Source organism: Martes martes (assembly GCF_963455335.1).
Source record: "Martes martes genome assembly, chromosome: 9".
NCBI classification, from domain to species: Eukaryota; Metazoa; Chordata; class Mammalia; order Carnivora; family Mustelidae; genus Martes; species Martes martes.
Genome location: NC_137896.1, coordinates 12,551,113 through 12,577,929, shown reverse-complemented (window position 1 = coordinate 12,577,929; position 26,817 = coordinate 12,551,113). Strand labels below are relative to the sequence as shown.

The following is a 26,817-nucleotide window of genomic DNA, read 5'->3' as shown; positions in this document are numbered from 1 at the left end:
ATCCTGTTTCAAATAATCCTAACAGTGGAAAAGCACAGAGCTGTTACGCTCGAAGGCGAGCACTTTGGGGGTCCTCTCCACTGTCTGCTCATTGAGAAGTGCGGCAGGTTGGGTGGTAGCCGGGGCGGGCTCTCCTGTTCCTCCCTCCTGGCCTCTGACCGCCATGCTGGCCAGGCCGGGCTAGCGGGCGCACAGAGAGGGGCCTGCTAATAGGGTGAATTGCTCTGCAGTCGATTAACATTTTTAAAAAGCAGGGTCCTGAAGCGGGGGGGGGGGGGGGGGAACGGGAGACTTACCTGCGAGGTTGCTGAAGTGTGGTGAATTTTCATCATTAATTTATACGCCTCTATTCCCCCTTGGGAAAACCTAAGTGTCTCCTTCCAAAAAGGTGTTGACTGCTTTTTTAAAAAAACCAAGCACACCAAAGAACTCCCAAGAACGGCCTTTTACAAAATGTTAAAGGTTACCTCATACCAACTGCCGGTCGTTGGCTGGGACTTCGAACGTCGTATGACAATACTTAGACTACAAAATTTCTTTACAAATACAATTTTGTTAAAACCTGGGACATACATACATCAACTTCATTCTTTTCAGTACTTAAAAAAAACATCAGTTCTGGGACAGATGACAAAGGAATACGGGCGGAAACGGCGTCTGGGCAGGAACAGAAATGTCCACAAGTGCAAGGGGTTTTCTTTACACTGGCCACAGAGCGTTTATTGACACCACCACTCCTGCAAACCGGGTTTTCTGGTTAGAGTCCCCTACGAGTTCCCACGCCGTTGCGCGCAGAGTCTCCTATGTACAGTGGAGTCCGTCTCTTTGGAGACAGCCTGCCTCACGGCACTGGTACCGGTGCCCTCCGTGCTGCCCAGCCCGGCGCCGCCTCCAGGCAGCTGCAGGTCGCGTCGCTGCTGCTGCTGCTGTCCGAGTTCCTTCTTTGTGATGAACCGAAAGAAGAAGGGTCTGAAACGGGGGTATTCTTCCCCTATGATTTTTTCAAAAGTTCTAGTGCCTTACACCGGTGGGGGAAATTGCCAAGAAAATCTTCTTCACTTGTAAGCCTCTCAGAGAGGGTTAGTGGTGACTGTTTGATATGAAAATGCATTTTGTGCAGCTGGTGAGGTATCGTCCAAAGCAAAAGCAGGGGCAAAAATGGACTTCCCGAAGTCCCACTACTCCCGATGGTTGTCTCCCAGAGCGGGCCATGTTGACGGAAAGCAGGTCCCGTGACTCAGGCCCCCGGCTAGGAGCGCGGGCCCGCCTGAAATCGTGCACGGTCTTCCTGGTCGGTACGGTCAGATGGCGCTTCTGGTCTGGAGGCCCGCCGTGTGCTTCCTAACCTTCCCAGCCTTCCCACAGCTGTCCCCTGCGGAACAAAGCAGACTCCTCTCAGTGTCCCAGGAAGCAGCCCCGACGCGCCTCCGTGCGCTTTGCCACAGGGGTGTGGCTGCTGGGAGGGAGTACAGCAGGGTCCCCGAGGAAGGGCCCTCTCCCGGCCAGCCACCCCGACTTCGTCTGTGGCTTGCACGCTCTGGCCGGCAGAGGTGGCACTGGGGATGTGACCCGGGAGGTGATGCGCTTTAATTCTGGGAGCGCCAAAGAACTGCCCGGCCGGCCCGCTGGTATTGTCCTAAGAAGCCACAGGTGGTTTCTGTGCACGTAAAGAAGGGAGGGCAGAGCCTAGAGACCGCACAGGGCAGGGCACCAAGGGGGTCTGTTTGCCTGGTTGGTAACGGAATGTCAGAGGAATGGCCAGTGTGAGCGGAAAATCCTCACACCTATCTGCAGTCGAATGCTCTTCCCCTGAGCTCTAACCCTCTCACACATGTCTGTGTGTTTGGATTTGCTCGGTGAGTTCGAGGATTCGAGCCCCATCCCACTGGTCGTTCCGTTTAGCCTAGAGGGGACCCAGGTCGCCCCAATCTCAGCCCTTCGGCAGACGCTCTGGCGCTGGGGGGAGACTCAGGGGTAGGGATATTTTGGGAGCCGTTTCAGGAGGTCGCCCTGCTGCTGCCATGGACGGACCGGCTAGCCCTTCTGCAGCCTTTGCGATGTCTGGCAAGTGTACGGTTTACTAGCTTCTCAACCTCTAAGGACTACGCTGGTCTACCAGGCCTCGGTTATGCTACAGGTAGCATCAGACAAGGTGTTGATCTAGGACACGGGAAGCCCTTGCTCCCTGCTGGTGACACGAACGGACAGGATCACGAAAGCAAGGGCATGCACACACAGCAGCTTCGGCAGAAGGACGCAAGGCAAACCAGATCTCTCTGTAAATCTCAACTCACAGCGATTTGGAAGGTCTCTTCATTTCTGGCCACTTTCGACGCTGAAACTGCCTAAGTTTTGGGGTATGAAAGAGAGTCTGTTAGCTTCACCCAGAAAGACAAAGGCCCTCCCCGCCCCCCCGGGGTGGGTAGTCCAGGCCCCTGGCAGACCAGAGAAAGGGCAGGGCCTCAGCCCGACTCGCGCCACCTCAGAGGCTGGACCCCGGATGGGCCAGCACAGGGGACGGGCTCAGGCTCTAACAACGGGACCGGATACCTGTATTGCTCGTAGCTTCCTCCATCTTTAAGTCCTAAATGAGACACAAATGAACAAAAGAGAAACAGTTTAGGGCAAAAATGGCACAAGCAATGACACCTGCTTTGTAACTGCCTTTCTTTTTTTTTTTTTTTTTCCTGTTTTTGTCATTCATGACGTTGACTATGTCCCCCAGGGCAGATGGAGTGGCTGAATCAGGACGTGAGCGTTCCCGACTCCTAGGTAGCCTGGGGGTTGCCCGTACTGCGTGTCACCAGCTGTAGGACCCTGATGTATCCATCCAGCAGTGACCTGGGTCACAGTCATGGCGGGGAGGCACATACAGGCAGGGACACCTATATGACAGAGGATCTGTAGCCATGAGCCCTGAGAGCGGGGTGGTGGGGACATCCGTGTGTGGCTCTCGGCAAGCTTCCTGGAGGATCAGCCACGTGACCTAGCGTGTGGGCTTCGGAATCAGCCCCCGGTCACGTGACTGCCCCGTAAACCCGAATGAGCAGACTCGCGCCCACCGCCCCGCCCCGGGTTGTCACAGGGTGATGAGACACTGACCCGGAGACATGTAGCACCGTGACCGACACAGCGTGTCGGGACTTCTGTGAACTTGGTGCACGTTAGGGAGGGGGAACCGCAGCCCCTGGTGGGGATTTGCCAGCCCCCACTTCAGACGAGACCGACCTCCTAAATTCCCTCCTACGGGGCCCTGCTCCCCGCAGCCCCACGCCAGAGCGGCGACTCACCCAGCTCCATGTTCCGCGTCCGGGGGTTGCACTGCTTGTAACCCTTGCAGCTCCTCAGCTCCATGAGCTGCACGTGGAGCTGGTTGAGGACGTCCCTGTCCAGCGTGTTCACCGCGTTCATCAGCTGGGCGGGACAAAGGTCGTCAGCAAGGCATGGGCGGTGGGGCGGTGGGGGGACACGACACCAGCTTCCCCCAACCAGGGCACTTCCTCCAGGCAGGCGGGGGGCAGGGGTGCTGTGGGCAGTGATCTTTACTCTGCCGCAGCTGGAGCTGGGGACAGTCCGGACTGTGTCGTGCCCGTGAGCCCTGCCACGTTCTCTCCCGCAGGACAGACGGGCCCCAGGTGCCTCCCTTTCCCGACCAGCGGCTCCAGCACCTCGGTGTCCGCTCTTCCCTGCAATTCCAGACCGTCCCCTGCAGCCCCTCAGCGCCTCCTGACCACGAAGCTGCCACTTGGGGAAGGGGGGACTCAGGGATCTAGGTTCTTGCCTCCTCTGGGAGCTGCTGGTGACAAAGCTGTGCGCTCTGCCACCCCCTGGTGTAAAGGATGGGGATGGCCTGTCTAAGGGGAGAGACCCGGCAGCCTATGTGGCAGCTGAAGACCAAGACTGGGGAGCCGCTGGCATTTAAAAACCAGGTTTCCTACAAAACGACTGCAGGCTTTTCTCAAGACCCGGAAGTCGGACGGAAGCAAAGCCGAGCTGCTGGGAAGCTCCAGCGCGGAGAAGCTCCGTGGGGACCGGCCGTCTCAGAAGGGACGCGCACAGGCCGCTCACTAGAGACCGGGGGCTCCTGTCTGTCTTACATGTTCTGGGCCCCTGGGCAGGTGTGTGTTCCGATGGTTTAGTACTCGCAGACACTTGGGCTAGTGCTTGGCATGTCATGATTGCTGGCTCTGGCCAGCGTGTCCCCGTAGGCCCGAGTGTACAGGGTTTGGTCTGACCCTAGGGACCCCCAAAGCCCTCCAGTTCTAGGAGCCTCCACACTTAGCTTTAAAGCCTGTGGGTGCCTAAGTTAGAGGGACAGGCGGTCTAAGACCCAAGCTCCAGGTGCAGGAGGATGGCGGCACAGGGGGGCCCAGGGCGCACGGGTCCCTCCCACCTTAGGGGCTCAGGGGGAAGCCTGGGCTTGGAAGATGTGCTGTCACTTGCTCAGGGGACCCCGTCCCCGCTTCTCCAGCCTGGGTTGCGTGTACCTGGTAGGGGTCGGTGTTGAGATCAAAGTACTCCAGGAAGCCCGTGGCGAATTCGCAGAAGAGGAAGTTGTGGGTCTCGTTGATGGTCCTCATGCACCAGTAGGTGTTGTTGTTGGCGCTGGTGCAGGCGCAGAAGGGCCCCACTGCCAAGGGAAGGGGGTGCGTGCCTGGTGAGCGGCCCACGGGGGTTCCCGTCTGGGGCCCTGGGTCCCCTTCTGTCCGGAGGGCTTGTGAGCCCTGCGGTCCTGAGCTGGGGGCCCAGTGGTGGTGGTGGTGGGGGGTCCCGTGCAGCCCCGGAGCAGCCCTCCTGCCCGCGCCTGCCCGCTCGCTCACGTGTCCAGAGCGGCGCCGTCTGCCAGTGCTGGTTGTCGTGGGTGAAGCACGTGAGGCCCGGCATGCTGCACGTGTCGTTGTTCTGCAGGCGCTTGAGCAGCTTGCGAAGTTTCTTCTTCCGCTTCTGCTCCCGCAGCAGCCACACCTTGTCCTTCTCCTGCAGGCCCTTCCTAGGGGCACACACGGCCACACCCCTCACACCTCCCCCAGTCCCCACCTGCAGCCTCCTTGGCTCCTTGGGGTCCGGGCCCCTGAACCTCTGCTCTTCCTGCCTGGCGCCGGGCACCCTGCCGTGGGGGGGTCCCCCAGGCGAAGGACCGCTGGCCAAGACCCACCGCTGGTCTGACAACGGGTGGGGGCCAGGCCCGGCCTCCTGCCCCTGCAGCCGGCGCCCCCAGGCGGCGGTGGGACTCCCAGCCCCGCCCTGCTTGGTGGGGCGGCAGCAACCCCTCCAGCCTCGGGGGGGCGCCGGAGAGCCGCTCAGGGAGTCCCACCCTTTCAAGGCCTACCTCCCAGGGAAGGGCGGGGACCTCTTTCCTTCTCCTGTTTGCCTTAGGTCCCCTGAGCCTTAAACCGCCCTTACCTGAAAGGGTGCAGACTGGAGCCCTTGTGCTTGAGGCGGCCTTTGTGCTGGGTGTGGTAACTGTAACAGAGCCCGCCCCGCCGTTCAGAAGCTGCTTAAGGGGCAGCTCTTGGGGAGGGGGGTTGTGCAAACCGCGGTTCCCTGGGACCCCCGGCTGGCTCTCTGGGGCAGCGCTGGGGTGGAAACCATCCCCAGGGAGGCAGCTCCAGCCCGGAGGCGAGCTGGGGGCTCCTGGGTGGGGTTAAGTCAGTGGGACTGGAAGCTGGGCTGGCACCTCCGGGTTGGGGGCCCGCCAGAGCCCTGCCCACCGCAAGCGGGCTCGGGGCCAGCCCCTTCTGAGAAGGGAGCACGCTGTCTGGTGCAGGACCCATGGGCCCCCTGTGGCTGTTTCCATTTACATCAAATCACAAGTTCAGTTCCCCTGTCACCCCAGCCACATTGCAAGAGCATGAGAGCCACGCGGGGCTGCTGGCTGCTGTGCTGGACGGTGTAGACATGGCCCAGTGCCAGCACCACAGAAATTCGGCTGGACGGTGAGCCCTGGGCCACAGATCGCTGAGCTGGGGACGTGGGCCTCGGGCCACGTGGGCTGTTCCTGGAAGGGCAGTGAGCAAGGCACCTTCCCCTCCGGGGAACCAGGCCCCCACGGCTAGAGCCTGCCCCCGTCAGCGGTGCAGAAGCGGGACGTCTGGCCGGCTCCTGGGGGGCCGCGGTCTGTGCCCAGCACAGACAATGGGCATGTGAGTTCCTACAGGGTTTCTGGTCTCCCCCTGAGCGAGGAGCTAGGGCTGTACAGATAATGAAGGGAGTCCCGGAGCAGAGGCTGTGTCCCTAGCAGTGTCCGGCAGGAGCACCAGGGGCCTTTCCGGGGTGTCCTGGCTGGTCCTCGCTGCCTCCTCACCTGATTTTGTGACAATCACATTCCTCAGGACGCTTTTTCTTCAGGTGACCTCGGACTTCCCGCAGGTTCTTAATTTTGTTCTGCAGGGTTTCGATCTGAGGCAGAGAGCAGGCGAGGAGGCTATGAAACTCTGGGGGGTGGTGGGGTGGGGAAGAATGTATGGCCTGGGGGGCTGGGGGCCTGGCCCTTGCCTGTATCTGGGGCTGCTGAGGGGCCCTGGGTTCCCCCTGGCGAAGTGGCCAGGCTCCCGAGGACCCGCTGAGCCCACCGAGGCCTCGTCTCCCCCAGGCTCAGTCCCGGACTACACTGTCCTCCCCCGTGGCCTGGAAGCACCCTGTCTGATGTCCGAGGATTCCGGGAGGACTCGCTGCCCTCCTGGTACGGCTGGTGGCCCTGCCGAGCTCGGGGTGTGTGTGTGGGTGCTCCCGGCCCAGAACCCCTCACCTCGTGGTCGATGTGCAGCTTATGATCTTTCCAGGCCTGCAGGGACTTGTACAGATCCAGGTCGCACTGGACCGTGTCATTCTCGAGGATGTAGCACCTGCTCAGGAGAAAGGGCCACATGTGCCTCCGAGGGGCCAACGAAGCCCAGCCAGGGGCCCGAGATGTGAGTGCTCCCCCCACAAGACCCCAGCTGCCCCCCCCACTGGGGCCTGCCCTCCTCTGGGATGCTCACCGGTGTGTCACTTTAATGGGGTTGGGGGCTGAGTAGTCTGGAAGGCCTCCTGTGCCACTGAAGTCTCCGCCGTCCTTGTCGTCTGGGTCCTCAGGGGCCCGTGGCCAGTGCCGCTTGCTAAGGTTGCGGGGCTGGGATGTGTCGTCCAGGCCTGTGCGGTGCGCCCCGCCGTCCTCCCCGATGGCCACGGAGCGGATGGAGCGGTTCCGGGCGTAGCTGGTCTTGTACTCTGTGGGCGTCGGCGGGTGGCTGGGTTAGCGGGGCTGGCCGGGCCGGCCAGGCTCTCCGGGCAGCGGACTACTGGTCCGGAGACTCGAGCGCTCATGAGACCTACCCACCCGGGAAGCAGGACCTGGATGGACCCCAGTGGGAAGAACGACACGGTGATTCAATTGGGAAAACGCAAGGCGCAGAGCTAAGGAGAGAGTGGCTTGAGATGATCCCCGGAAAGAGCTATGCGCGGACACACGTGGTCCATCCATGTGATGGACTGTCCAGCCACAGAGGACCGAGGCCATGATGCACGCTACCATGTGGGTGGGTGTCCACCTCACGACGCTCTGTGAACGCAGCCAGACACGAGAGATCCCGTGCTGTATGGGTCTATTTGTTCAGAACGTCCAGAGGAGGTAAAGAAACCAAAAACGAGTTCGTGGTTGCCGTGGGATGGAGAGACCGTGATGGGGTTCCCTTTTGGGCTGATGGAAGGTTCTGGAAGTAGAGGTGGTAGGTGCACTACACTGTGAATGTCATACATACTTCTGAATTGTAGACTTTAAAATTACAGAAATGGTATTTCACATCAATAAAAAAAGAAAAAGCGAAAAAACGGAAGGTGGATATAAAATCATGAAGTAAGGAGATCAAATCGGTAATCAGAAACTTCCCAATAAACAGAAGTCCAGGACCAGATGGTTTCACTGGTGAATTCTAACAAACATTTAAAGAAGAATTAATACCAGTCCTTCTCAGACTCTTCTAAGAAACAACATTTCCAAACTCACTTCACAGGTCAGCATGACCCTGATATCAAAACCAGACAAGGACACCACCAGAAAAGAAGATTATAGGCCAGTTTCCCTCATGAATGTAACGGCAACACCCCTCAGTAAAAGTATCAGCAAACTGAATTCAGTAATACAGTAAAAGGATCAAACAGCACAATAAAGTGGGATTTATTCCAGGGCTGAGAGGATGGCCCGCCGTCTGCCAGTCAAGCCGTGTGATACACCACGTTTAACAAAATGAGGGATAAAAATCGTGGGATCATCTCAGTGGATGCAGGAAAAGCAGACAAAATTCAGCACCCGTTGATGATAAGAAACTGATCAGGACGAGGTTAATATCCAAATTAGATAAAAACTTAGACAACTCAACAGCATAAACCCAAATAATCTGATTTAAAAATGGGCAGAGACTCTGAATAGACATTTTTCTAAAGAAGATATCAAAATGGCCAACAGGTACATGAAAAGGTGGTCAGCACTGCTCATCATCCGGGAAAGGCGAAGCAAAACCTCCATAAGCTACCGCCTCACATCTGTTAGAATGACTGTCATCAAAGGGACAACAAACAGGGGCGCCTGGGTGGCTCAGTGGGTTAAGCCTCTGCCTTTGGCTCAGGTCATGGTCTCAGGGTCCTGGGACTGAGCCCCTGGTTGGGCTCCCTGCTCAGCTGGGAGTCTGCTTGTCCCTCTCTGTCCTGCTTGTGCGCGCTCTCTCTTAAGTAACTACGTAAATAAAATCTTAAAAAACAAAACCAAAAAGACCAACATGGATGGACCCAGAGGATATATAATGCTAAGTGAAACAAGTCAGACAGAGAAAAACACCACCTGATCTTACTTACACGTGGAATCTAAAAATACCCCCCCCCCCAAAAAAAACCCCCGAGCTCACAGATACAGAGAACAGTCTGGTGGTTGCCAGAGGTCTGGGGGCAGGAATGGGCAAAATAAGTGAAGGGGCTTAAAAGGTACTTCTAGTTATAGAATGACCGAGTCCTGGGGATGCCGTGTATGGGACGGTGACTCTAGCTGATAGGACCGTACTGTGTATTTGAACGTTTCTAAGAGAGACCTTTTAACATTTTTATAATAAATGAATTTTTGTCACTGTATGGTGATGGATCTGAACTACCTATTTGATCATTTTGCAAAGTCTGCAAGTATTATGCCACTATGTTGCACACCCCAAACTAACATATCAGTTACACCTCAATAAGAAACAAAGACAAAAAAAACTGCATTAATTTGAACTGGAAAGGAACAAAGCTGGGTAGCACATTCTCCTGGAAAGGAAAGGGAGCGGCTTGCAGAAGGGTCTCTGAGCTTCTCCGTCTGACTGGCCAGCCCGGAGCTGGATGTTCTCCCCGGGGCTGAGCAGAGAGACAGGGCTCGGAGGCATTTTCCCCAGGCTCTACGTCTGCTACTGAAAACTGAGGGCATGCAGGCTAAAGTCAGAGCCCACGTTTGCAGATCTTCTATATATTAAAAACCAACTTGGATCAAGTTGGTAACATTTGAGAAAGGTGGGGATGGGTGGTCATGTAGCAGATTTCCAGCTTCGGAGGACAGAATCAAAGAGGCACCTGCCCGCCCTGGGTCCACGGGCCTGCCCAGTACGCCTGGGCAGGGGCTGACCCTGCTCCTTTAGACAGGTGGTCCGTTCTCCTGTTGGCCACAGTCCCCAGCCCTCCCTTCTGTGTTAAAGCTCTGCCCCCTTCACTCAGGTCTGGTCCTGCTGTGCAACAAGTCTGTAACCCCGCTGGTCTGGTGCATCTTTCTGGAGAAGGGCCTAGAGCCCTGCTCGGCCCACCTTTCTGCTGGGCTCCCAGTGGCCACCAGATGGCGCCCGAGGCCCGCGGATAGGACTCCCCGGGGTTGGGGGGAGGGAGGGGGTTGCAGAATGTCCCTGGGCAGCCGAAGTTGCTCTTGATGCCCCCGCTCCTGGGGCAGATGTTTGTATCTTTCAGTTCCCAGATCCCTTCTATCAGAGTCACACGGGCCAAAGGATCCGGGGGCCCAGGCCCAGGAGAGGCATCTCTTAGCAAAACCTTGGGCCAGCTCCCCCCTTGGCTTTTTCCTTCCTGAGTCCAGTCCCCCTGAAGCCACAGTCCCTGGGTCCCTGATACACACAGTGTGAACCGCTGGCTCATACGTGCCCACGAGGGCCGAGAAGTGGACCCACCGGGTTCTTACGGCCCCTGTTGTCTTGCTTGCTCAGGAGTCGGTGGGTTTGGATCTGCCCACCTCCATCCCCCAGCCATGCACCCAGAGGTCCCCAAGCTCTAGCCTAACGGCCGAATCTCGGCCTCTGTCCGGTTTTGTGAGGAAGCTACCGAGGCCACGGCTCTTTCCTCGCTCCAGTGACAGACTGGAGAAGTCGAGAGACCGTTCAGCCTGCAAAACCTCAAAGATTGACTCTCTGCTCCTTTACAGATGAGGCTGCCGGCCCCCATGTGAACCTTTGCCTGGACGTGAAGCCACACTCCTCGCTCTCCTGGTCACCCTCGTGGGCTTTGTTTCCAGGGTCCCAGAGGTGTCCCCGCCAACCTGCGTCCTGGGAATGGAAGGGCTTCATAACCCCGTGGCCAAGAGCACGGGCTCTGGAATCTGACTGCTCCGGTGCAAATCCCGAGCAAAGGTGTGACCCCAGACAATTTGGCTAATGTGAGCAGCTATGTCCTCACCACGGTCCCTGCCCTGCAGGGCCCCTTGCAGGACGACGTGAACAGAGCTGGTAACTTCGGCAGCTCCCGGAAGCTGGTATCGCGCAGCCGCCCTGTGGCCAGAGGGCACTCGGCAGCTGGGACAGCCGTGTCCAAGGTCCCCAGCGGGGCCCACGCACCCCCCGGGCCTGGAAAACCCTGGGCCCTGCAGCCCGCTCTCTGGGGCTGGGACCCCCCAGGGCCTCTGCGCCCCCTGTTCTGGCATCTTCCCGCTCTGTTAACTTGCTTACACCTTGTCTCACCCACGGGCCCGATCTGTGTCTCTCTCGTTCGACTTTGGAACCTCAGCGTTTGGTGCCCAGTAGGGCCGTGGGTTTGTTGGGAGCCCAAGCGAGTAAACGGTGGCTGGTGGGGCCCGTCGCCCTGTGCTGGGCCGGCCAGCCCTGCCTGGCTTCCTCCCACCGCAGCCGGTGCCCCAGCTGGATCATGGCGGGCTGGGGTCTGAGTGGCTCTGAACCGGGGCTTCTCAACCTCCAAACTGGTGACATTTGGGGGCCCAACAATCCTTTGTTGTGGGAGACTGTCCTGTGCCTTGTGGGATGTTTGCAAGTACCCCTGGCCCTTTCCCACCCGAGCCCCCATCACACGGCTGTGACAAGGAGAGATGGCTCCACAGGGCCAAGTGTCCCCTGGGTGTGGGGCGAGGAGACTGTGGAGGGGCTGAGAAGCCCTGCTCGGGGCCGGCTGCTCAGAAAGGGGCGGGAGGCACTTGCGGGGGGATGATCGCGGGGCCAGTGGGTGAGGCCTGGGCCCCCAGTTCAGCTGTGTGACCGGGGCTTCCTGTGTGTCCTAAGGAGGGTCCCCGCCTTGGTCCCCGTGTTGCCGCGAGGTGTGTCCAAGATGGGACCTCGGTTACACTGAACTCCCGTGAGCACTTGGGCGCACTGGGATCCTGGTTATGTTGGTGCTTTTTCTTTCCTCTGAGTATTAGTGGGGGGTGGGGATCTCAACTGAGTCACAGCTTCTGGTGCTATTCGAAGATCAGGCACCGCGCCGTGTGCTGAAGCAAGATGTCAGCTGTGGAATTCAATCTGGAAGCCCGTGCTCTGAGCTGGCTAAAGAAGATGAGCTTGGCGGTGACTAATGGGCTCGTGAGGCCATATAATGGGGGGCCCCCCCACTCGGAAGCACTATCGGAGGCAGCAGGAGCCGGGGTGCTGTGGAGGGGACTCTGACCCGGGCGACACCACGGATGACCCTTGAGGACGTCATGCTGAGTGAGGTAAGCCCGCCCCACGAGGACACGCACTGCACACTTATTCGGGTCCACACACACTCAGACGCCCAGAGACAGCAATACAAGGCCGGTGGCCGGGGCCGGGGGAGGGAGGGGAATGGGGACAGAGTTTCAGTTTTGCAGGATGAGGAGAGCTCTGGGGATGGATGGTGGTGATGGCCATGCAACCACGTGAAGGTGCTTCATGCCCCTGACCCTGCACTTGAAAATAGTTAGAGGGGTGCCCGGGCGGCGCGGTCGGTTCAGTGTCCGACTCTTGGTTTCAGCTCAGGTTGTGATCTTAGGGTTGTGGGACTGGGCCCCACATGGGCTCTGCAGTCAGCCCAGAGTCTGCTTAAGACTCTCTCCCTCTCCCTCGGCCCCTCCCGCTCAGGTTCTCTTTCTCTCTCTCTCTCTCTCAAATAAATAAATCTTAAAAAAAAATTAGGGGCGCCTGGGTGGCTCAGATGGTTAAGCGTCTGCCTTCAGCTTGGGTCACGATCTCAGGGTCCTGGGATTGAGCCCCACGTTGGGCTGCTTCTCCCACTCCCGCTAACCTTCTGTTTGTTTCTCTCGCTCTGTGGCTCAAATGAATAAATAAAATCTTTTAAAAAATTTTTAAAAAGTAGTTAGAATGGCAAACTTTATGTCTATTTCACCACTATTAAGGACGAAAACACCTGGGGCTAAAGTCTCTAATTAGGCTTTGGTTGTCCTTGGGTCCGGGGGCCTGACACGTGGGCGGCATGGGGAACTGCCCAGGTCTGGAGGGGATGCTTCTGGTCCACAGACTGGGTCTCACCGAGACGGAGGCCTGGCCCCCAGGGGTCTCTGAGCACGTTCCAGGCACAGGTGCATTCTTTCCAGGTGGAGCTGAACCTTGGAATGGGGCCAGGACTTGCCCAGGGTGACAGGAGTTTTGTGGTCGGATCTAGGGGACTTTGGGTCCGCTTTCCCTGTCCGCTGGCTGGCTGGCTGTCCTTCCTCAGCCCCTGGAGGGAGTGAGCCCTGACATCTTGGATGGCTCCTCACTGGGATGGAGGTTCTGCCCCACTTATCCAAAGTACGGCTGATTCTCGTTATTTGAGGTCGTTATGTTCTTTAAAGTCCCCTGAACACTGGGTTAGCTGACACTGTGCCACTGCTCCTAGCGGAAATGTGGGGCTCAGTTCCTGCGAGCCTCTGGTCACAGCGTGTTTGTCAACTATCAATACAGAAACTTGTTCTCTGTGTGTTTCTGTCTGAAGACGCCTCATTTAATAGATACCATTGATCCTTTAACACCGAGCTCCTGGCGGACAGCACTGAGTCTCATGCCTGCGGGAAGCCTATCTAACCCATGTGTCTCCTCCGTGGGGCACATCTCAGCCTTCCTGTGCTTGGGGACACCACATAACACCTCAGCACCAGGCCAAGCAGTGACCTCACCGGGCAAAAGCACAAAAGATGCTCGCACACAGTACTAGAGCTGCAGCTGGAAAGCAGGACAGACGCTGCCTCGTCCGAGCTCAGCTGGGAGCGAGCGCGTTGCCTGAGTCAGAAATTTCTGCCACTCCGCACGGACCGTGAATGACCGAGAAAGCACCTTGACTACTGATTTGGGGGATACAGGTCAATTACCGCTAGGAAGACAATCAGCAAATAATGAGGAGCGACTATCAGATGGTTCTCCCTTCCAGGGCCTTCCAGAGCCAGACCTCTTCTTGCATGTGCCTGCCTGGGTCAAGCACCAAGGCTTCTCGCCAGGTCTCCTGGAGGCCATCCAGCTGGCCTCCCCACAGGCCTCCTGCTTCTGCTCCTGCCCCTCGCAGTCCAGCCAAGTAGCTGCTGGAGGATCCCTGAAAAACACCAACCTGACCTTGGCTCCTCTGCTCAAAGCTGTCCATTGGCTTCTCATCTCAGAGTAAGGGCCGTGGGGTGCTCTGTGAGGCCCCTGCGCGGTGGACCCCAACCCCTCTCCAGCCCTCTCCTTGGCCTCTTCAGCTGCTGCCAGGTGCAGCGCTCAGTGCCCTCGCACATTCTCTTCCCTCTAGCACATTCTCTTCCAGCTTCATCGCTGCCCGGGCCCGTGGCTGTGTCCCCGCTCCCAGAACGTCACCTAGTACCAGTGACGGGGACGCGGGCGTCTGCGCGGCTATGGTGGACCGCGCCCCTCCCGCCCCATCCCGCCCAGGCCGCGGCACTCACTCTTCTTGAAGAGCTTCTTCCGGCGACCGGCCAGGCTGAGCTTGTAGTCGCCGACGTCGCAGGCACACGCCTCGCCGCCCGGCGCGTAGTACTTGGGCACCAGGTTGGAGAGCGCCCCGCCCCCCAGCCGCGCGGGGCCCTTGCACTTGTGCAGCTTCAGCTTCCCGGACGCGTCCTCCACACACTGCCACTTCTGCAAGACACGGCCGGGCCCTCAGGCTCCGGGGCCTCGCCTCGCAGTCCCCATCCCCGCCCCGAGCCGGCCCCCTCCTCCCGGCCCTCAGAGGGCCAGACTCGGGCTCTCTCGGGCTCTGGGACAGAGGGATGCACGTCTGCGGTGGGAGGAGCATAGAAGGGCGGATGGGGGGCGGGGCTCAGAGTGGGGGCGGGGCTCAGAGTGGGGGCGGGGCTCACAGCACCCTCACACCCTGAGGGGTATGGCCTCTGGGGGGGGTGAGGGGATGGGTGGCTTGATCGGCAGGGCCACGACTGTCCTGCCCCTGGGTGACTATTGGGACTGGAGTCCTGGAGGCCCCAGAGCTGTAGCTGGGGGGCGAGAGACTGATGCCTCCCCAGCAGGTCAGCCTGACTTCTACCTCTAGGACTCTTTTCTTTTGGGGTGCAGAACAGACTCTGAAAATGTTTCGAAGATGCTGATGCCTGCCCCTGGGCCGCCCTGGGGACTGCCTGACCCCCAGTCTGGGTGGGGAGAAAGGTGCCAATGGGGGGATCTGAACAATCTAAGGGGACAAAGGCCCCTGGCCCAGCAGCTCAGTCTCCGAAGCTCGGATCTGACATCAGCACCACTTCCACGATCGCCCCAGCACGCAGCCCCAGGAGGGCAGGGCTTTCTGTTGGGGACATTCAGGGACATGGCTCCAGGGCTGGGAACCGTGCTCTGCAAGGAAGGGAGCGGTGTAACCTGAAGTGCTTGTCCAGAGGCACAGACGGGCTTCTTCCCCGACATGAGTCCTCCACACAGGGGGAGGGGGTCTGGTGCGCTGGGGGCTGGGGGCTTACGAACAAACGGGGGTGGGGACCCGGCCCTGCGGATGCGCCAGTCCTAATGCTGGGTCTGGTGATAAGACGGAGCTGCTCCCAGGGAACCCTCGAGAAATCCACCCAACACGCGCCTGGGCCTGGGAAGCCACGGGCTCGTAGCGACAAGCGGGACAGGAAGGCCTGGCTTTACTCACACGTAGAGGTGAGGCCTGAGTTACCCCAGGGGGATGCCGGCGGGCACCCCTTGGACGGGGCCCCCCTGCCTGCTTTCCTGGCTCTTTGGCCCTGCCCTGCCCTCCCCGCACCCCCTCCCCAGAGCCCACCTCAGAGAAGCCAAGGCAGACTCTACCTGCTCCCTCCAAATACTACATGGCTGTAATTTTCTTAACACTTCTCTCGAAATCAGCTCACTTTTTAAAACCCTTTTTTATTTAAAAAGGCAGCTTTTCCTATTCCTCCTCTGACTGGAAAGCCAGCATGAAGAGGCTCCTTAAAGTGAATTCAACGGAACTACCCGGGTATCTGAGGCTGCGAACACCGCACGGGGGCCGCCACCTCCCGGGGAAGGGGGTTGGGGGGGCTACCGAGGGGCTGAAACCCCACGCGACCCACCCCCCCCCCCAGGGTGCTTCTCTGATGGGATCACGATTGAAAAGGGAGCTGAGGAAGGAGCCCCTTTCTGAGCCTCGCCTAGTGTCACCCGGTGTGCCCCACTCAGCAAAACCCCACGCCCCGGAGGTCCCCGGCCGGCTGGGTCTGCAGACTGCCAGGCCGAGGGGCAGCCCCGGGGAGGGGAGGGAGGACAGGAGGCTGCCGGCAGCGGCCACACTTCCGCACCTGTCCCAGCTGCTCGCAGGCCGTCTGGTACTCCGCGCGCTGGCACAGGTCCTTCACCCGCTGGTATTTGGGCAGGAAGTTTTCCTCCTGAGCGTCCACCTTGTCGTTGTCTCTCTTGTGCAGCAGTTTGCTGTGGGGCGGGGAGTGGGACATGCTGCTGTCCTCCAGGCTCTGGAGGAGGGCCCCTCCCCGCCCCCTACTATGTAGCAGCCCTGTGCGGCCCCGGGCACTGTCACCGGGGGACCTGGGTCCCACCGGCCACATCCTCTGATTGTTAAGAGGCTTAAGAAATGGGAATTTTATGAGAAATCTCCCAAACGGCATGAGTTGGCAATAAATTAGGAAACATTTAAGACATGGTGTAGGCAGGAAAACATGTCTGAGGGGACATGTGGTCTCCAGGCACAAGTTCTGTATCAGCCATGGGAACAGTAAGCGGGCTTCGTGTTGGGGGCCAGGGGGGAGGCTGTGGACACAAATCCGAGCGAGTCCCTGTTGGGAGGGACCTCAGGGGTTGTCTCCCTCCTGTCCCCACCGGCGAGATCTTCAGCACCACGGGTACAGGCAGGGCTGCCTGAAGCTTCCTGGGGTGGGCAAGTGGGGGGCCCCCTCCAGCACCTGGCACTCACCCTCTCTCCACCAGGAAGGAGTCCCGCCAGACCCTCATCTTCTTTTTCAAGTGAAACCTGGAAAAGCAGCACATTTTTAACTTCTCATCCATGTGGGGGCCTCATGCATCCCCCCGCCATTCTCCAAGAGGCAGGAATGGTACCTTGGTTCATAATCAGTACAGACCCAGGGCTCCAGGGGGTAGCTGGGGGAGGGGGGGGTGGGCCCGGTGGGGTGCCGGGAAGGCTTGGGTGTGCCCACCCCATGGAGCAGAGCTGCACCTTCCCCAGAGACCGGGGTTGGAAGGCCCACGGGGCGGAAATGGCCCGGGTCAAAGGTTTTGGGGTTTGGCGGGGGGAGTTTCTTCTTTGATCCTTTGCAGTTGGGCTTTGCAATCTGAGTGTGCATTTCATACAGTTTCAGTTGACTGCTGTTTCCCAGATAGGAGCTCGGGCAGCTGGAGGAAGCTTCTAGCCTCCACCCGGCTCCCAGGCTCCCAACCCAGCTCCTTGGCTGCCCCAAATATGCCACTTTACAGCTGTACAGCTCAGGAAACCTCATAGTCAAAGGGAGGAGGCTCCCTGGAGGTGGTCCCCCTATAGGGGGGACCTGGGAGCTGCAGGAGGGGCAAGCAGGGGCTCCCAACAGTCAGCACTTTGGGGCGGTGAACGCGGCGGGCAGTCCCCGTGCTGGCCGCCAGATGTTGCTGCTGCCATGCCTGTCCCCGCCAGACTCCACTCACCTTCCTACCTGCCTAGTTTTGTTCACGTCACCACTCCCTTTTCTGCTTCCAGGACACCCAGGAATATGGGCCCATCACACCAGCTGGCATCAAAGCCTGAGAGCACGGTGACTGGGAGTGCAGCCCCGAGCCTAGAGTCTGAACGCCGAGGAGTCAGCTCCACACTTGCTGAGAGATGCCCAGCAAGTCGCTCGACCTCCCTGGGATTCAGATACAGGATCCCCTGGTAAGAGGTAAGAGGGGATCCTGTAATGCCTCCCTGACTGGGTCACCGTGATGATCAACATGGGAAGTCCTCTGCAGAGTACTCAGAACAAGGAAGTGCTTCATGAGCGCTCGCAGCTGTGGTTGTGATTATTTGCAGTTTTACACAGTTTTAGCACGGAGAGGGTCCTCAACGGGTCACCTCGGCGACAATCCAGATGGGAGGATGGATTCTTAGAGCGAGAACTTCCTTCTTTCCCACGGCACGGAAGGAGTCGGGATCAGGGACCCTAGAGCCCCAGTTCCAGACTCTTGGAGACACCCCCCCTCCCAGACCCACACCATGAGGCCATGAGTTCACGCAGTCTGGGGAGCCTGGGACCCCTTCACCCCCAGCACCGGCCTGCTCCCCTGCTCACCGATTTGCTGGCCGCTCCGTATCCAGCAGCTTGAGGATGGACTTCCCATCCATGTCCGAGGGGATGTCCAGACCGGCAATGTCCAGGATGGTGGGGGCCAGGTCGATGTTGAGGACGATGTGGGGATTCCTGAGGGAGGTGGGGAGAGAAGGACTCGGCCACCCGGGCAGGGGTGCCCCAGCCTTGCTGGGGAGAAAGGGCGGCTGGAGGGAGGGAGGTCGCCAGGGGCTCACGCCCGGAAGGTAGAGGAGCTGTGATCCTGTCCCTCTCCTGCATCCCAGCCCTCAAGGCTCCCTTCAGCAGCCCCCCCCCCCCCGTTCAGCTGAGCCCCCGGCCCTCCCCACTCCTCACCTTCTGTGCACTCCACACATACCACAGGGCACCGGGATTTACAGGCCTCTACTTGGCTGCTGTTTCTGCTAGGGATGCCCTCCCTGCCTCCCACTATCTGATCACAGGACACCCCCCCTTTAAGAGCCACTCTCGACCCTGGACCGGCCCCCACACCTGTCTCTGAACCTCTGATGCAAACACTGGCCCCTGGCTGTTCTTGGCCAGGCCGGTGTCTGGCCTCAGGGCCTTTGCCCTTGTTTTTCCCTCTGCTGGAATGTTCTTCCTCGATGCCAGAGCAGCACTTTCCCCCACCCCCTGAGTTCTCTGCTCAACAATTACCAAGGACGCTGGGGGCCCCTTGATCCCTGCTCTCCAGTATTCACACCTCTGTGAGGTCCCCTCCCCTCAAGGGCATGGTGTCACACAGTGGCTATGCTTCGTCTCGCCAGCTGTCCCTTTGTCTACTTTCTCCCCTCATTGGGGAGAAGGAGCGAGCCGCCCTAGGTCACCACCGCCAGTGAAGATGGGTGGTGACTATTCTGGGAGGCAGGCTGTGTGGCTTCAGGTCCCCTGCTTGTACCTGAACAACCCCTGGAGCGGGGAAGTTGGTCCCTCCCCAGCCCTGCCAAGTCCTGCGTGCGGCGGAAGCAGAGGGCCAGGCTGAGCTGGGCCCCAGTTTGCAACGACTTGTGATGCACAGATTGCTATCACAAGGCCCTTCCCGTGGACCCCTCCTCATGCTCCTGCCCCTACCCTGAGGCCTCATCGCCCCCATTTACTACATACTGGAGTGCTAGCTCTGGTTTACCGTGCACGCCCATTTAGACTCTAGCTGCAAGGCAGATGCTCTCGTCTAGCACTTTTATACTCAGAATATACAGTAGGTGCTCAATAAGTGCTAGCTTAGTGACTTTTGTTATTTATCTCTACCAGATGTCTGTCATGTCTCTTGTCTCTTATTTCTGCCCGGTGGTGTCCCCAGTGTGGTGGTAAGGGGCTCGAGGGAAGTGCCCAGTGCGGGGGTCGGCCCCTGCTGAATGTGTGATGGCCACACAGAAACCCTCTCCATCAAGGCAGCTTGGGGTCCCTGACCCCATGCCCTGGGCTGAGGGGCAGGGCCTGGGTCCTAGCATTTCAGTTGTCTTTGACGACCCCCCCCCCCCGCCTTCTCCACAGCCCAGCACCTTGAGAACACGGGACAGGTAGCCAGGCATGCTGGGAGGGGGACAGGGGGTGAGGCTGCGTTGTAGAAGGGCTTGAAGGCATGACAGTGTAATCTGTCTGGCGGAGGGAGCTGGAGCAGACGCCGAGTGGAATGTTGGCAACCAGTGGCTGAGTTGGCTTGAGGGCAGCCAGCAGCCCTGCTCCCCAGGACTAGGTGGGATGGACAAGATTGCTTTTCCCACCCAGCCTCCACACCCTGCTCGGCGGGAACAGTGTCCTGCCCCACTCAGATTCCACTGCCTCATGGATTAGGTCTCTCACTCAAGGTCTTCTATCACCCTGGCTACTGTGATTGGTTCAGGGATGGATGGACACGTGACCCAAGTCAGGCTGGTGAGAGTCAGCCTCTGTTCGAACCACTGTCTGGTTTCCTAAACTGGATGGCTGCAAGTCAAGGTGAGTCTACCGCCAGGAGAGAAAAGCCTGCCTGAGAATGAAGATGATTTGGAGGAAGCTGGGCTGAGAGATGGAAAGTGGAAGCTTCCTGATGTTATTGTGAGACTGCTGGATCCAGCCATGCCTGAAGCCAAAGCGGCCTTGGACTTTCCAGTTACTTTAGTTCCTATGTTCCTTTTATCTTTTTTGGGGGGGGGAACGGGGGGGCGTTATGTTTGCAACCAAAGGAACCCTAGTCTTGAGCCCCAAGCCTGACATTAGCACTTTCTTTCTCTTGTCCATGTGGGGTATGGTTTTGGGTCCTATGAACCAGATCGGAGACTGAGGCTGATCAAACGGATGATGTCAATGCCTGTGCAGTCTTTAGTGACTCACATTCCTTCGATTTACAGTGGTGGCTCAAGGGTTCTGAGCGGCAGGAGTAGAGGCTGCCTAGCTTAAAATCCCAGCTCCTTCCCTGACATACCACATGGCCTCGGGCAGCCTTACTTCTCTATGCCCCAGCCAGCAGGGTCATGGTGGCATCTGTGTTAGCAACAGGGTTGTTGGGATGCCCTCAATGGCTTACGTGGTGGCTGTAAAGGGCTCAGACCCAGGCCGAAGAGCTAGACAAGTATACCTATTATCACCGCTCTCCTTACACGGGGACCCTGAGATCTGGGGGTGGGGAGGGATTTGTTGAGATCGGCAGGCAGAGAGCAATCAGCCCAGCCTTGAACCCACACAACCCACCTTCTGGAATTGTCACCAAGCATTCTTTCCAAGGGATGCAAGTCAGGTCAAGTAAGTGTCTTAAAAGCAATTCATCTGCATTTCAGAAAGCCATCTGAGTTGGTCTCTGTAACGTGCAGTTGATCTGCAGAAGCCGCTGCTACCATCACTTGCCTTTCTACCCTACCCCTGCCCCAGGTGTGGCATTTCTGCTGCCACGATACGGCAGCTCACGGTTAGCCCAAGGAGAATGCTGGCTGAGGGCTGGGAGGGTCCCAGATGCTTGATGGAAGGGAGACCATCTCCCTCTGTGCCGTGGCCTGAGCTGCCCCAGCTGACCTTGGCAGACAACCCCCCACTGAGGGAGCAGGGTTCCTTGCCGGCAGCCGCCCCAGAGATCCCCCAGGCCAGACAGAAATCAAGGCGGCCTTCCCACGCGCTGGCGGCGACGCACACACAGGCCAGCTCCCCGACTCGCTGGCACGCCGCCCCAGCACAGTCTGTTTTCACAGGTGCTAACGGCCCCCTGTCTCTCCTTCCCCAGCGGAGGGCTATAAAATGTGTCAGAACCCACCCAGGTGACATAATCAGTGTTTCACTTGGCACCAAGGCTCACCTGCCCACGTCACGTGTCGCCCAAGGGAGTGGCTTGGGGCCACACGTTGGAGCCACCTACTTCTCAGCCTTCTGGGGGCCGGTGGAGCCCGGAGGCCTCCCTGGAAAGGCGGGGCCCTGGGTAGGGGGTGGGGGAGGCACTTACAGCGAGCCGGCCTCCACGTTGGGGCCCCGCACGTAGAACGGGACCCTGATGTCGAACTCGTACGGCATGGACTTGCCCTTCACCAGGCCGAACTGGCCGATGTGGTAGCCGTGGTCGGCGGTGTACACGATGTAGGTGTTGTCCAGCTCGCCCGTCTCCACCAGCATGTTGTAGAGCTGAAAGGCGGTGAGGCGGTGAGGGCGCAGGGCAGGGCTGAGGGCACCGCGCGCCCTGGGGCCCGACCCTTCCTGGCTTTGGGTGTTCGCGGCACCTCGCTGCAGGGACTGAGGCGTTTGTAACTGGAATGACTGCAGCTTCCCCGCCTGCCGTCGCGTCCCGCCCCCCCCTTCTTGGCGGCTCAGCGTGAGTGGGGCCCCTCGGGCCCCCGGATTAGAACAGGGGTGCTCCACGCGGGCGGGAGCGTTTGTCACCATGCTCTTTGCTGCATTCCCACGGCACTGGCACTCCGCCAATGCTGCTGGCAGGAAGAATGAATGAATGAATGAATGAGGGGATGAAGATGCACTGTGGCCTGGGGCAGGGGTTGCTATCTACAACAGTGCTGTCCAGTAGAATTTTCCATGGTGCTGGGGGTTGGTACCTGTGCTGTCCGAGATGGTGGCTGCCAGTCACATGTGGCTACTGGGCGCCTGCACGTGGCTAGTGCAGCCGTGACACTGAATTTTAAACTGCATGGATTTTAAATGAATGAATGAATGAATGAATATGATTTATTTACTTATTTAGATTTTTATTTGAGAGAGAGAGAACGAGGGGTGGGGAAAGGCAGGCACGGGAGAGAAGCAGTCTCCCCGCTGAGCTTCGGGGCTCGATCCCAGGGCTGGGAGATCATGACCTGAGCCAAAGGCAGACACTTAACCAACTGAGCCATCCAGGCGCCACATGGATTTTAATTAAATTTAAATAGCCGTATAGCCACAGAGTGACTGGTTGGTTAAGTGTCCGAACTCCTGATCTCGGGGACATGAGTTCAAGCCCGTGTTGGGCTCTACTCTGGGTGCAGAGGCTTCTTAAAAAAAATTTAAAATACTGTGGATAAATAAAAAATTTAAGGGGCACCTGGGTGACTCAGTGGTTAAGTGCCTGCCTTCAGCTCAGGTCATAATCCTGGGTCCTAGAATTGAGCCCTACGTCAGGCTCTCTGCTCAGCTGGAGAGCCGGCTTCTCCTTTGGGACACCTGGGTGGCTCAGTCAGCAAAGCGCCTGCCTTTGGCTCAGGTCAGGATCCCAGAGTCCTGGGATCGAGCCCCGCATCGGGCTCCCTGCTCGGCAGGGAGTCTGCTTCTCCCTCTGCCTGACGCTCCCCATCCTTGTGCTCTCTCGTTCTCTTACTCTCGTTCTATCACAAATAAATAAATAAAAGTAAAAAAAATTTGTATATCCATACGATGGACTACTATTCAGCCATAAAAAGAAAGATGTGAGCTAGCACATGGATGAATCTCGGAAACGTGATGCTGAGTGAAGGCAGCCAGACACGAAAGACCACATGTCATGGGATTCCACTTCTAGGAAGCGTCCAGAACATGCAAGTCTGCAGAGACACGAAGCAGGTTAGCGGCTGCCTGAGGACCCAGGGTGAGGCAGTCCGGGGGTGATGGCTGAGGGCTGCGGGGCTCCCGTGTGGGGGTAATGAGCGTGCCTAAAGTTGACTGTGCTGGTCACACAGTCTGCGACACAGTCAAACCACCGGGCTCTGCACTTGAGGAACAACACAGCACGTGGATTCCGTCTCAGTAAAGCTGCTACAAATGTACCAAACGGAACCGGCCGAGCTCCTACGCGCCACGAAGGCAGAGGCTTTTGCTGGGACCGCTCACGCCACTTCCCCGGGGCTGTCACTCTGCCGGCTCATTCTGCCTCCGTTTCCCTTCCTCCGCAAGCTGGTGGCGCTCGGGACAGGGTGAGGGCGGGGAGGGCTGCGAGCTCGGGGCGGCCTACCGTCTCCATGGAGTCGTCCACGGACATGAGGGTCTGCAGGCGCTTCCGCTGCAGCATGTTGGTGAACTCCATGTGGATGGGCTTCATGGGCCCCGTGTAACGCATGATCCAGTGCTTGTCAGGGTTGGGCGCGTAGTTGTAGCTCGGCGTGCTGCGGGCAAACACGTGGCTCAGTCAGGCCGGGTGCGGGGCTGCCCCGAATCCCCAGGCCCCCCGCTCCCCAAATCTGCAGTCCCCCAGCTTCCCAGGTCTCCAGCCCTCCAAGTCCCCAGCCCTGCAGGTCCCCAGCCCTCCAGCTCCCCAAATTTGCAGTCTCCTAGCCCCCAAGTCCCCAGTCCTCTAGCCCCCGGGTCTCCAACCCTCCAGCCCCCCAGATCCCCAGTCCCCTAACCCCCCAGGTCTGCAGTCCTCCAAGTCCCCAGGCCCCCATGCCTCAGGGCGACAGCCTCCTGCACGGCGTGAGTGCCCATCTGGGGAAGCCTCAGTGGCGCATCAGGGGCTCTGCTAAGCCTTACACCAGCGTTTCCCCAGCGCGGGGTGTGCACGAGGGGGGACCAGGGGTCACCCAGCCTTAAGTGACCCGGAGCCGCACAGTGAGAACATCAGTCCTTCCCGGCGCAGCTCTGCCAGCCGGCCCACTGCACCAGGCCCCAGTCTCAGTCTGGTGCGACACCCCTAACACCTTCCTGCAGTTCGCTCTGCTCTTTTTCTTTCTTTCTTTCTTTTTTTTTTTTTTTTTAAAGATTTTATTTATTTGACAGACAGAGATCGCAAGTAGGCAGAGAGGCAGGCAGAGAGAGGGGAAAGCAGGCTCCCCGCGGAGCAGAGAGCCCGATGCGGGGCTCGATCCCAGGACCCTGAGATCAGGACCTGAGCTGAAGGCAGAGGCCCAACCCACCGAGTCACCAGGCGGCCCGCTCTGCTCTTTCTCAAGGCGGGGAGAGGCTCAGGCCCAGAGCCTCCAGCAGGCATGGGCCCCCCAACTCCACTTTCTTAGCTTAGCCTTGATCTTTCAGTCACCTCGGGCAAGGGAGGGTTACTGTGGCGAAGACACGACTACAGAGCTTCCTTTTGCAATAGATTATTTAAAAAAAAAAAAAAGAAAATCTAAAAAATCAAGTCAATAGTAGTCATGGATGTATGGCCCAACACGTGAGGACGGCGCCTGAAAGTACATTTGTCACGATTCCTCTTCCCGTTTGTTCTCATCTCCCAGTTACTGAAGAGGAAACAGAGGGTCAGAGAAGCGTGGGGTACCTGCCCACAAGCAGGCGGTGCAGCCGGGGCAGGCGGGGGGGGGCACTTCTGTCACAGGGTCCGCTGTGATGACCTGTCATACTGAGCAAATCACCAGAACCTCTGGGGTCTACAGACCACCTCCCACATTCCGCGGACGGGGCACAGCTCGGAGGGTTCACCTCCTACCCTCTCCTCACCACTCACCGCCCCTGGAGCAGGTGCCCGTTTCCTGCCCCAGTGACCACACGGAGGCCCGGCAAGGGGACTAACTCACCAGAGGCAGAGCTGGGCTTGGAACTCCAGGAGCCGCTATGGTCGATGGTCACCCACCGCCTCTGTAATATAGTCCCCTCCCTGACACCCTCCCGTCCGTCCGGGCTCGGCCGTAACTTTGGCCAAGGCCCTCCTTGGCCAAAGGAGGTCTATGTGGTTCATGGTTTTGGCACTTTCCAGGTGACTCTAGTCATCTAGGGCTCCGTCCCAAAGCAGGAGCACCTCCGGCCGCCTCAGCTCACACCAGGCCCCGGGCTCTGAGCCCCGGGCACACCCCACCAATGTGCGGGGTATCCCGGGTGGGGTGCACCGCTGATGAGAAGTGCCCTCTTCACCCCACAGAATGTGGCATCCGTTGTGCTGGTCTAGCTCCCCTCAGATCTGATCCCCTCCCCAGTCAGAGCTGAAAATAAAGGTTGTGTTTCCACTGACCGAAGACAAAGGCTTTTCAAAAGGGCTAAGAGGGGGGTAAGGGGTGGCGAGGGGAGGGGGGTGAGGGCAGGCGAGCGAGCCGGCCTTGCAGACAGGGCAGAAAGCTCCCAGTGCCTCACCTGCCCCACCAGGACATCTGCAGCCCCGGGGTGTCAGAGTCTCAGGGTGCTTGGGGAGAGGGCATGACGCTGCTGACAGTTATGGAGACCGCAGCTGGGTAGCGTGGGGGTGAGTCACGCCTGAGATTCCTTCTGGACTTTGCTTTGAGCACCTGGCTGGTCTCCCACCGCTAAATCCAGCGGGCCCCCCCCCCCACCCGCCTCTTTTGATCAAGGGCAAGGCCTGGCTCTCCTGTGGGCCGGCTTAGGGCCTGACCCTTGTGTAGAACATTCCCAGGAACAAGCCCCCCTCCCCCACCGAGGAGCTGGAAGGGAGCTGCTGGGGGCAGGGGCTGCGTAGACACGCCCTCGGAGCTGTTCGGCGGTATGGGAAAATTGTTCCCGGAGGCCCAAGGGGCCGGATTCCAGGATGCAATTTTGAGCAATCATCCCTGAATCTATTAGATTCTATTAGGCTGGTGTCTGCCCTTGAGAACAGTGAGGGGTGAGTGTCGGGCCCGCAGTGGAAGGATTGCTGGAGCCCTTTCTCCGAGCCCTCCTCAGGATCTCAGAGCTGGGAGCCCGCAGGGCCTGGGGACCCCTCTCAGGCCCGGGCCGGCTTGCTGGTCACCCGCAGGAGGCCAGGCTCCTCCAGGGAGGAGGTGGCATTTTCACGGGAACCCAGCTGCTGGCGGAACAAAGGGCGAAAAGCCTCACCTCCTCAAGCATCCGAGGAATGTGTGGTGTGTCCCCACAGGCCTGAAGGCAGCACCGCTCCCCTCTGCTGGGGAGGAGGACACGCCTCCCGCCCCTCACTGTGCCCCTGGAGCCGGCCTGACACCCACCGCCTCCTGGCTGTCCGCGAGGCCTGGACCCCACCATTGGACGCCACACCTCAAAGGGAGCTCTGGGCGCTGGTGGGGGTTGGGGTGTCTCTGTATGCTTCTGTGGGCACCTGTCTGCGTGTGTGTCTGTGTCTGGGTGTGGACCTGCGTTTACACGCTTGTGTGTCTGGGTCTATGTAATCTGTGTGTACCTGTGCTTGTGTTTATGTATTGGGTATCTGTTTGTATCCTTGTGTCTGTGTATCTGTGCCTGTGCGTATGTGTGCATCTGCGAGGGTATCTGTGTCCATGGGTGTGGTGTTCGTGTTTATGTGTGCATTTGGGTACCTTTGTGTGTGTCTGGGTATCTACGTGTGTATCTATGTGTATCTTTGTATGTTTGTGTGGGCATGTATGTGTTCGTGTGAGTCTGCGTGTCTCTGCATCTCATGTGTGTGCCCAGATGTGTGGAAGTGGGATGGGGCCCCGGGCAGGTGGTGTGGGCCCCGCATCAGGCAGCGTCTGGGAGAGCCCACGAGGCCCACGTCAAGAAGGGGACATCCAGCTTGACTGGGCAGCAGTTGGACAGGAGCCTCTGGACAGAAAGATCTAGAATTCTGACCCACCAGCAGGGCCCTG

General features: G+C 58.8%; 1 protein-coding gene across 3 annotated transcripts in view; it reads right to left on the bottom strand.

The window, feature by feature from the left end:
- Positions 1-431: 431 nt before the first annotated feature.
- Positions 432-26,817, bottom strand: part of SULF2 (sulfatase 2) — a 113,399-nt gene continuing 87,013 nt past the window's right edge. For all 3 annotated transcript variants that reach the window (XM_080814444.1, XM_080814446.1, XM_080814445.1), the window contains exons 6-21: positions 23,313-23,463; positions 21,351-21,526; positions 17,927-18,055; positions 16,582-16,638; positions 15,953-16,082; positions 14,114-14,306; positions 6,981-7,209; positions 6,749-6,845; positions 6,305-6,399; positions 5,404-5,463; positions 4,821-4,990; positions 4,488-4,630; positions 3,291-3,414; positions 2,551-2,584; positions 2,295-2,345; positions 432-1,372 (exon numbers count right to left, since the gene is read on the bottom strand). In XM_080814444.1, coding sequence (XP_080670570.1) covers positions 1,342-1,372; positions 2,295-2,345; positions 2,551-2,584; positions 3,291-3,414; positions 4,488-4,630; positions 4,821-4,990; positions 5,404-5,463; positions 6,305-6,399; positions 6,749-6,845; positions 6,981-7,209; positions 14,114-14,306; positions 15,953-16,082; positions 16,582-16,638; positions 17,927-18,055; positions 21,351-21,526; positions 23,313-23,463 — 1,870 coding nt within the window. In that variant the 3' untranslated portion in view covers positions 432-1,341. The remainder of the gene's footprint in view (positions 1,373-2,294; positions 2,346-2,550; positions 2,585-3,290; positions 3,415-4,487; positions 4,631-4,820; positions 4,991-5,403; positions 5,464-6,304; positions 6,400-6,748; positions 6,846-6,980; positions 7,210-14,113; positions 14,307-15,952; positions 16,083-16,581; positions 16,639-17,926; positions 18,056-21,350; positions 21,527-23,312; positions 23,464-26,817) is intronic.